The sequence below is a fragment of the Malania oleifera genome, chromosome 2, assembly GCF_029873635.1.
Source record: "Malania oleifera isolate guangnan ecotype guangnan chromosome 2, ASM2987363v1, whole genome shotgun sequence".
NCBI classification, from domain to species: Eukaryota; Viridiplantae; Streptophyta; class Magnoliopsida; order Santalales; family Ximeniaceae; genus Malania; species Malania oleifera.
Window position 1 is genome coordinate 143,647,570 of NC_080418.1, and position 10,713 is coordinate 143,658,282.

General features: G+C 33.5%; 1 protein-coding gene across 1 annotated transcript; it reads right to left on the bottom strand.

Moving 5' to 3' along the window:
• Window positions 1-5,337: 5,337 nt before the first annotated feature.
• Window positions 5,338-10,462, bottom strand: LOC131147856 (transcription factor MYB83-like). Its single transcript, XM_058097475.1, has 2 exons — window positions 9,947-10,462; window positions 5,338-7,004 (listed from the first exon to the last, which is right to left on the bottom strand). Exons 1-2 carry the CDS (start codon window positions 10,231-10,233, stop codon window positions 6,125-6,127), a joined length of 1,167 nt encoding a protein of 388 aa, XP_057953458.1. The 5' UTR covers window positions 10,234-10,462; the 3' UTR covers window positions 5,338-6,124.
• Between the last annotated feature and the right edge of the window lie 251 nt (window positions 10,463-10,713).

The following is a 10,713-nucleotide window of genomic DNA, read 5'->3' on the forward strand; positions in this document are numbered from 1 at the left end:
TAGAAGGAAAAGATAGCAGAAAAGGACTTGCCCAATTCCTCTAAATGAAGCCCAATCCATTCAATAATGGATGAAAAATATGAGGATAGAAAATATGTGTGTGTGTGTGTGTGTGTGAGACAAGAAATAATATTAACAAATTTTATATATACACACACATATAAGATTATATTTGACAATGTGAGTTCAAACCAACTTGCTTTCAATGAAAAATTTTGTAAAATTTGATATAATTTTGTACTATAATTTTGATTCACGTAATCTCAATTCTCAAAGTTTATGTTTTCAAAGGAATGGTAAGTAATAATCATTTTTACTTTTATTTTTTTATTTAATTGAGTAGTAAGAGGTAAATATAAGCTCACTTCCTTTCTTTTCTTTTTGCCTTTCCTATATTTTTTTCAATATATATATTTCCTTCCAAATGTGCTGTAAATAAGAAGCCACCATTAATGTCATTTTATTGCAAATCAAATATATTCTTTTTCTTCCTTAGCAAAATACACTACCCTCTTGAAGATTGTTAAAATTACGAAGATTGATATCTACTAATATTTAGGAAAATACATTGACTTCCCTTGATATTTAAATATAATGACAATTGAATCTCCTATACTGATCCTATGCTACAAAGCTACATAGTTATCTTAATAGAAAATTTTAATCCATTATATAGTAAGTGGAATAAGTTTAACTTGAAAAACAAAAAAAACACTCATATTATTTTAACATGAGAATGCCAGCTTAAATTAATTAAAAAAGAAGGATACACTTACTCATGGAAAGATGCATGTACCAATTATTTTCCATGATTTCTTGTTTTCTATGATTCTTAGAGATTTAGATTTCATTTTTATATAAGCATAGCATATCAAAAAACTTTTATTTGTTTATAGGAGATAATCAACTAGTGGAAGGGACACCTAGTGGGGAAAAAACCTTAATGGAAGGATGGATCTCTCTCTCTCTCTCTCTCTCTCTCTCTCTCTCTCTCTCTCTCTCTCTCTCTCTCTCTCTCTCTCTCTCTCTCTCTCTAAGTACAAATTCTAAGAAATGTAAATGTAATTTCTCTACCCCTAATTTCCCATATGATTTTTTTGGGTACAAAAAGAATCGAAGAATGGAGTAGAAGTGTAATTGGTTCAATTTGGTTAGTTTCATCTAAAATTAACAATTAAACTGAGTTAATCATTTTTTAAAATTTATAAATGAAATTAAGCCATCAATTTAATTGATCAACTTGATTATTAATTCATGGGTTCTTACAATTTTTGCATTGATACAACTTACTCAAAGCGGCATTTGCGTTTTATCAAATACATGATAGAGGTATTAGGCTTTCATGTCAAACATATTTGTTGATCCCATTTACTATAGGTGGACTAAGGTTTATTTTGAAAATCATCGAACTTAATTGCAACCTAATTAATTAATTTCCGAGTTGATTGATGCAATTAGTCCAATTTAACCAAGTGAAAGTTCAACCTTAACCCATGAATTTTATCCAACCTTCTACTAAAGTTTCTAGTTTTCTTTTCTTTTCTTTTTTTTTTTTTTAAAAGAATTGGTTTGTTTTCTTGTAAAATTGAAAATCAATTTTTAAAAAATTTAAACAAAAATCAAAACTGATACCAAGCCGAAGTGTAAAATAGTTTAATTTTAGGATGATTTTTTTAGTTTTTTAGTGATTTTTGTATACACATAATGGAACTTCATGGAAGGTAGGAGTGTACTAGTAGTTTCAGAGTCTCACCACATTTACTCTAACAAGTCCCCATGGGCTAATAATTTAATATTATTGAGAAATTCTTTTATTTTTTTGGCTCATTAGAGGCTCACATTGGAATTGAGTTGCACAAGAATAGATAGCTTATCTCTCGTCTTATATCTTTTCTTACCTATTTCATATTCGAACGTGGCACTAGCAATATGAAAATTTCAAAATTTAACCATTGGAATGTAATGTCCCCTAAGGATCGAAGAAGAATAGAGAAATTACATTTGTGAGTTTATCAAATTTTAATTTAGAAAATTAAGTGATGGATGAAATGCTTATATTTACGTGTAGATGCACCTAAAATGTAATGGCTTAAAAATTTAAATCAAGTTACTTATCACCTATCAAATCCATATGAAAAATCTTTGTTGCTAACAAATACTATACCCAACTCTTCTTTTAGTCGCTACAAGCTCAGAAAACCTCAATTATATAGTTCTTTCACATAATATTTATAATGGATCGAACACATGTATTATTATTAAGATCAATAACATGAAATTTTACTATTGAGGAATTACAAATTCCATGAACAAAAGCAATCTCTTGTCAGTCACTCTCTTGTGGGTATAGCCCATAGGATTATGAAAACTAAATGGTTATAACTAATAACATCAGCATAATTGGCACCTGACTACAAATTCAACTCAAAAAATCTAAAAAAGGATACATACATACATACATATATATATATATATATATATATATATATATATATATATATATATCATGCTGGCCAAAAGGAGGGGGGCCCTCCATGAGAGTAGTCATTCAACTTGGGTGGCAAACTTGGGCTTTTGAGACTGTGGGCTGGGCCTTACTAGCTTGTCAACTTGATAGTGGTTGAATTTCCAATTGGTTGGGCTATCCCTTGTAAATGAATAAAAAGAATGGCTCCTGGCCAATAGTGAAACAAACAAAGCCTAAGAAAATAAGCTACCCTATATGAATGTAAGAAAATATTTTATTTTCTAACTATTTAAAAATTTCCATTACACATACATGTAAATGAATTATACTAACATTAATTTTACATTCCCAAGGTTGTTCAATGACTTTCATGACTTTACACGGATTTAAATCTTGCATATATGATTTTTTTAGTGTGATAGTTAAGATTTTTGGTATTAAAGTGATTGATATGAAGGGTAGATGGTCAGGCATGCTCAATATCCAAGTTTAGTAGATCCATTAATTATCCAAATGATCTTAGACATCATCATATTCAATATAGATAGATAGGGTATATTAAAAAAAAGGGAACTATTAACTTAGAAGTTTGATTTTGGTGTAACAAATATAGAGCCTTTGGCTTTATCATTGAAGATGCAAGGCATCCCTCTCTATTACCCTCCAACATGCTTTCACACTTGGTTGTTAGCATGCATTAAAGCATTAACTTGTGCTTTGCACTTTGTTAAATTCCATGCTTTCATTGTTTGTGCATACAATTTTGTTTTGAGTTGAAGGTGAAATGATAAATGAATAATTGCACTTGTAATAACATTTCAATACAATCTTATTACAACATTCATCTATGGATGTATCAGAAAATGAAATATTGAATATTTATAAGACGTACATCAGGATTTCATTTTTAGAGCCATGATAGCATTTCATTCTAAAAAAATAAAAGATCAACCTTACCTTAGCCTGCTAGGGCACCAAAAATATTTATTTATAGAAGTACATCTTTTATTATAAATGCCAAGCATTTTGATTGCCTAGCTTCCAAAAAAATCTACAAAATCTTGTGTAGGTAAGAATATAACCGTCAAAAGTTTAAACATAAATAAAAAGCTACCATACTTGGTTGCAATTGTGTGGACTATATACGCCTAGCATGCATTAGTTGTGAGGACTATATATGCCTAGCATGCATTTCCTTGTAAAACTATATATATCAACTTCAACTAATTAGCCTAGAACAAACATACGCGAATTAATTTTAGTCAAAGTGAATGTGCCAAAAATATGAGTACTCTTAATCATTTAGATACGTTGATTCTAAGGCTAGGCCTGGTAAAATGGATAAAATCCATTAATTCGATCCGAATTCAATCCGCTTAAATTGACTCTTAACTGATCCGCACTTTAAATAAGTTAAATATGATTTAAACATTTTTTGTCCGCTTCTAAATGAGTCAGTTGGTGGATTTAAGATTTTATCCAATAGATATCCGCTTATCCGCTAACAACTAATGTTTAAATTCAGTGATAATCCTATATGCTCATGCCAATTAGGCATCGAATCAATTAGCATAAGCTCTATTGGCCAAGACCTAGTCCCACACTCTCAACTCTTGCACTACTGAATGCGTCTCTAGGTATACCCTATGCCCACATTCAAATTCAAGCTCAAATACTCAGTTTTCTTGTGATTAGAACAAAAGTCTCCAAATTTATGCTCTGAAAAATAAATAAAAAATTATAATTTTGTGATTAGTTATTAAAATTTTAATATATTATCAAATTATAATTTTAAAAATAACTACAGTTATTGTGTTACAAAATAAATTGGTCATTGGATAAAAAAAAAATTATATTAGGGATGAGAATAACGGATTATCCGCCATTCGGCACAGATTATCTGATCTGAACCGCTATAAATCTGCAACTTAAATGAGTCCGATATGGATTGTAACATCCTCACCCGATAATCCGCCTAATCGGCCACGAATTATTTGACCTGATCCATTTTGCTTAGTCTAATTCTAACATATAAATAACTTTATTTGATTGACCACTTTTCACAATAAATGTCAAATACTTTTATCCAAATTTTACGAAATCTCTATCATAAAAAATAATATTCTAAATTAATAAGCCCATGCACATGTGTTACTTATCTATGGCATGCTAAAAATCTAGAAGGACATTGGGCTTAGTGGAAGCATTCACATAAACATCATGCTATTCAACAAAAAAATTATCCCCTAGCTTGCCATCTACATAACTAACCAAATCAGGTAGGTGGTTTTCCTAGGTTGCTTATTATTCACTTATTGAGAAAAAAATTTTTTTTGCCAGTATATATGGTCATTTATGCTTTATTTTTACACTAAATTATATTGATCACTTCATAAATTATATTCGTAGATTGTTTAGATTGGTCATGCATGTCCTCACTTGATTTGGTGGTATCTGAAAGGATTCGAAGGGTTCGTATAGGTTAAAGTTCCGGACCCTAAAAAAATTATTATCCATACATTGTCATAGTAAGGGATGGCAATCAAAGGTGGAGGGTGGGGGTGGGGGAGTATAATTACTCTTTGAACTCAACCATTGGGCTAACTAACAAACAAAATATAATGAAAGATAATAAGAGAGTAAGCTGACTAATTACTCTTCAATGGTGGTTATTCTTATTCCAAGTTGACATCTCACCAAAGTGATGATGCCCATTTGAAGACCACAATGATATATATTCCCACAATTAGTGAATCCCTGTTCCCTGTGGATGACCAGTAAGATAGTAAGCAACTAATTATTATTTTTTTGTGAAGGAGAGAGAGAGAGAGAGAGAGAGAGAGAGAGAGAGAGAGAGAGAGAGGGAGAGAGAGAGAGTTGCTATATATATATATTCTCATCATCATCAATGTGTGTAGTACATGCATTAACCTACTTATGTTCCACAAATAACAACTACTCCACCTTCCACCCTCCCCAACAATAGTAATGTTTTGTACATCATCTCATCATGATAACTACAATTTACCAACTAATTAACCTTTGATGCCTCTCTCTCTCTCTCTCTCTCTCTCTCTCTCTCTCTCTCTCATCATCTCTCTCTCTCTCTCTCTCTCTCTCTCTGCCTTTATATCACTATTCACATCTCTCTTTCACAAGTGTGGTGATTATTACTGCTCCCTGACAACATATTAACGCAGCTACATACAAGAATTCTTTCATGGCCACCCACCTCTTACTCTTTTGTGAATGCAGTGTGACCTTATTCCCCTCCAAGCTCCCTTCATCCTCAAACTGGACAGAACTATAATAGTACAAAAGCTTCATGAACAGTCTTAATTACAAATCCCTCCACCACCCCCCCCCCCCAAAAAAAAAAAAACCCAAAAAGAGAAAGAAAAGAAAAGAAAAACACGCATATATATGTATACATGTGGGTTGTTTGGCAATTTTAAAAAGCATTTTTTGTTTTCCTTACTTCAAGAGGAATCTAAGGCTTTGAATTTCAACAGTTTTATGAAAAAGAAGAAGCTAGGGCTTGATGACTTTGAAGCAAAGGACCAAAAATTTCGAAAAAGAAAAAAAGAAAGGAAAGAAAAAAAGGGGTATATATATGTATATGTATTGGGTATAGGAGGAAATTAATTAAGAAGTTAACTATTCAAGTTGGAAATCGAGAAAAGGAGGGAAGGAAGAAACATCTCTCATCAGCTCCTCCAAGTCCCACTCTCCCATTTTCACAATGTTATTATTAATTTCTCCTTCTTCCCACGATGAGTTCCCATTCATATTAACTCCCCCACCTCCCATGCTTTCCACTACTTTGTTATTACTATTAAGATTAACACTAGTACTGTTAATATTGTTGCAGCTGCTGTTCATCACACCGCAGCTCATGCTGCCGCCGTAGGGGTTACTGCTGTAAACGACGCCGTTCCTGTCAAACATACTGCTCTGGCTAGGTTTACCACTTTCTTCATCAACATTAATGCTTATGCTCTCTAGAGGAGGAACAAACAGGTCATCCCCAGCTTCCACCCCAAACACACCACTCCCAAAAAACCTATTACTCTCCCCATAGAACTCTTCACCACCACCACCGCCGGCGCCACGGCCGCCGCTGCCGAGGAACCCTACTTGGGGCATGCTTGGGGCTCCGTGGCCGTAGTACCCGGAACTCAAATGTGGGTCGGGCACGAGGAACGGGTCGGGCAAATGGGTATTAAGACCCTGCATGGCTTGCATGGATGAGGACGAGGACGAGGACAATGAGTCGACGTTGTAAATGGCCGAGATATCGATGATGGCTTGTTGGTGATCTTGAGTTGTGGCGGCAGAGGAAGACATGAACCCTGGCATGAGGAGGTGATGGTGATCTTTGTTGAGATTGAGCTGATCAGAGGAGGAAGAGTCGCTGGTGTTTGGTGAAGGTGTGGAGGGTGAAGCGTTCTTTAGTCTTTTCTTCACCGTTGAGTTCCAAAAATTCTTTATTTCGTTGTCTGTGCGCCCAGGCAAACGCGCCGCAATTTGTGACCACCTTGGGAATTAAGAGAAAATGATGTGTGAGATTTTGAATTGTATGGTTTGCATGGGAGTTGTTCAAATTGTATATTATTATTATTATTATTATTATTATTATTATAAGCGTGTTTACGTACATCATTTGTGATTTCTTCATTAATCTAAACTGCATATGCATAGTACGAAGTGAGTCTGCTGACACCATCTCAGTGATCTCACAGTGGGTGTCTTTTAACCATATAGGTATAGGGGTTTAATATCAACCTTACAATTAACAAATATCTTTCATAGAATAAATTGATAAATTCAAGCCTCCTATTAAAATATTAAGGTTTTATTCTTGATTGTTTCGACTTTTTATTTTGAGATAATATCTTGATATTTTAATAAAAAAATATTAGTTATCGAAGTGAACCAATCATCTCTGTAGATTAATCAAGTGTTCAAAGGTATTATGCACTATTATTTATTTTTTTTAAAAATTATATAACATAATAGTAAACAAAAAAAATTAAAGGAATAATGTCATCATAGTTATGCTGAAACTATAACATGTAAAACAAGCTCATATAATTATAATCATTGTGTGCCTAAAAGTCAAAATACATGATAAAAAAAATGCTTAATGTCATAGGCGGGCCAACGTGGTAGAGAGAATGTAGAAAGCTAATTAAGAGTAGAAGGGGCCGGATGCTATCCGTTATCCTCCGACCACATGGAGTACATTGAGATGGTCAAAGCCTCGTGATGAATAGCACCACTCATACTCATCAAAAATAAAAAATAATTATTTCTTAACTTGTTTTAAAATTTTCTTTTAAATCATTTTTGACGAGTAATCATAATTAAGATATAACACCCATGCTTTAATTTTATTTTATGGGACATGTGAATTTTAAATTATTACGTATTAGATTGTGGGTTTTATTGTGTAAATCAAGCTCAATAAGTCTTTCCTATATATATATATATATATATATATATAGAGAGAGAGAGAGAGAGAGAGAGAGAGAGAGAGAGATGATGGCTTTAAATTCAAGTATGGAGGTTAAAACTTCCCTTTTGCTCTACTTTTTCTTTGCATGGCAATATGAGAAAGGGTGATGGTTGGCATATGGACTTTTTTCACAGAAGCAATTGTTTTTACTCAAAGAGTCATATGTATATGCATGCATATACAATGACATCTTGTGCACGTGTGAACATGTATATATGTGCATGCGGGGAGTGTGGGGTTTTTCCATTCACGCATTATTATTATTATTATTATTATTATTGATAATTCGAGAACTCCGGCCACCATCATGCCATTTTGAACACTATGGTGTAGCACCAAATCTGGCGGAGTGAAAATCATCCGTCCATTGATGCACCCCTAGTAATTCACCGAGATAAACTCTCAAGGTTAGGGTATTGAGCTTATGACCTTAGGGTCACCAAAGTTACAAGTCGCCCTTACAACTTGCGCCAACCTGACTGGACATTATTATTAATGACAGTGGTGGTCAAGCTCAGGTTCTCTCTTAATTAATTCTTATCATTGTCAGGTAATGAGTCGAAATTCAAATTCCTAAGCAACAAGTATTGTTTTTGTCTTAGCAAGTTTTTGTAAGATGAAGAATTGAGATATTCATTTATTTTTCTATACAATGGTAATAATTAATGTTAGTAATTAAAGGTGGTTTCAAAAATAATTTTTAATTCTCTTTATAGCATGTCCTTTTAAGAAAAATTCTATTAAATTTAGAGTGGAGGGAAAAACCTTGTATTGAAAATTTTAATTTCAATTGAAAAAAAATGACTAAACCTTCAAGTTAAAGAGGTTTTGATGTCATATGGAAGAACTAATTTTACCTTAAAATTTACATTATGATCAGGTATGGTTCTAATAAGAATAGTTCTAAATTATTAAATGTACACGACTTTCTGTTTGAGATAATATCTTGATATTTAAGTAAAGAAAGGTAGAGGGGTGGACCCATTTGTCTTTGCTCCAAGAAGACTACACAAACAGTTGTTGAATGAAAAATTAATGAAGAGAAGAGAAAGAAATTAAATGAAAAGATAGCTTATATTAATTGTGTTTGGCCATTACACTTTCTCTTTTTAATTGATTCCTTAATTTTGATTTATAATCTCTTCTTTAACTTCTATTAATTTTGAAAATTAAAACTAAGCCCATAGCTAGATTAATCTGAGCTTCTGTCCATAGATATAATATATATAGTTCATTTTCTCATCCCAAATGGAGAACAAAGGATTGAGTTTGTAAAAGGGGTTGAAGTACACACAAAGTAAAAAAAAAAAAAACTTTTTTTTTTTTTAAATTGATATTTTCAGTTAATTAAACATATATATATATATATATATATTGATATATTTCAACATCATGAAGTAAAAAAAAAATCTTTTTAACTTTCTGGTAGGCAACAAATTAATAATATTATTATACTTAACTAAAAGTATAAATAATAATGATCACTCTGAATTCAAAAAAGCAAAAGCCACCAATATTCAACCACTTGCTCATACAGTGTTTCTAAGAAAAATGATTTTAACTCCAGCCATCAACTTCACTCTCATCATCATGTGCTTAGGCAATATATTATTATTATTATTATTATTATTATTATTATTATTATTATTCTTCTTTAAAATGATGATATCCGAAATCTTTAGGACATTCGACAAATTTAACGGAATAATGAGTCGGTCTCTATAAAAATTTAATAAAATATTAAGATATTGTCTCAAATAAAAAGTCGATTTTCAAATCCAATACTCAAACTATTATTATTTAAGGTAAAGATATTATTCAATTCATAATATATTTTCGGAGATATTAATTAAAATTGTCATTTTCCTTTTATTAATTAAGGCCATGAAACCGTGTTTGTGCGCGTGTGAGAGAGAGAGAGAGAGAGAGGGACAGAAAGGAGAGAGAAAGAGAAGATGTACCTGTTGCCAAGAAGGGAGTGGAGATGGATGATAAGCTCTTCTTCCTGTGGAGAGAAAGCACCTCGTTTGAGATCAGGCCTCAAGTAGTTGATCCACCGGAGACGGCAGCTCTTCCCGCACCTCTGGAGGCCGGCATTTCGCGCGACGTCGCTCCAACACCCTTGCCCGTTGCTCAGCATGTAGCTTATGAGCTTGTCATCTTCTTCCGGCGACCACAGCCCCTTCCTCAGCTTGTTCCCACCGCCAGCGCCATTCTTCCCCGACGACGGATCGGTCGGCTTCCTCATTTCGAACAATGGGTCGATCGATCTCGACGTGCTCGATAACGATCGATCGATATCAGAGAGGGTCTAGCTTTTGGGTCTCTCCCGGCCAACCAGATTTGGTGTGGGGAGCAATGGAGAGTATATATATAATGTAAAGCTATCTAGAGAGAGAGAGAGAGAGAGAGAGAGAGAAAGAGGGAGGGAGCTTGAGCTTGGGCAGGCTTCATGGAGTGGAAATCATGATCATGATGATGGAGATGGTTGTGGGGTTTGCTTAAAACATGGAGAAGAGAGAGAGAGGGGGGGAGGGGAGGAGTTGGTTGATGGGTCGAGTAGAAAACGGTTTGGAGGGGGACCTGAGGAAGAGGGGGAAGATGAGAGGGATAGGAGGTCGTCTTGTCTTTGACTCGATATCTTGTCTCTTTATGCATTTTTTCCTTCACTCACAGGTAATCATCATACACATCACACACACACACACACACACATTTTTATATTAAT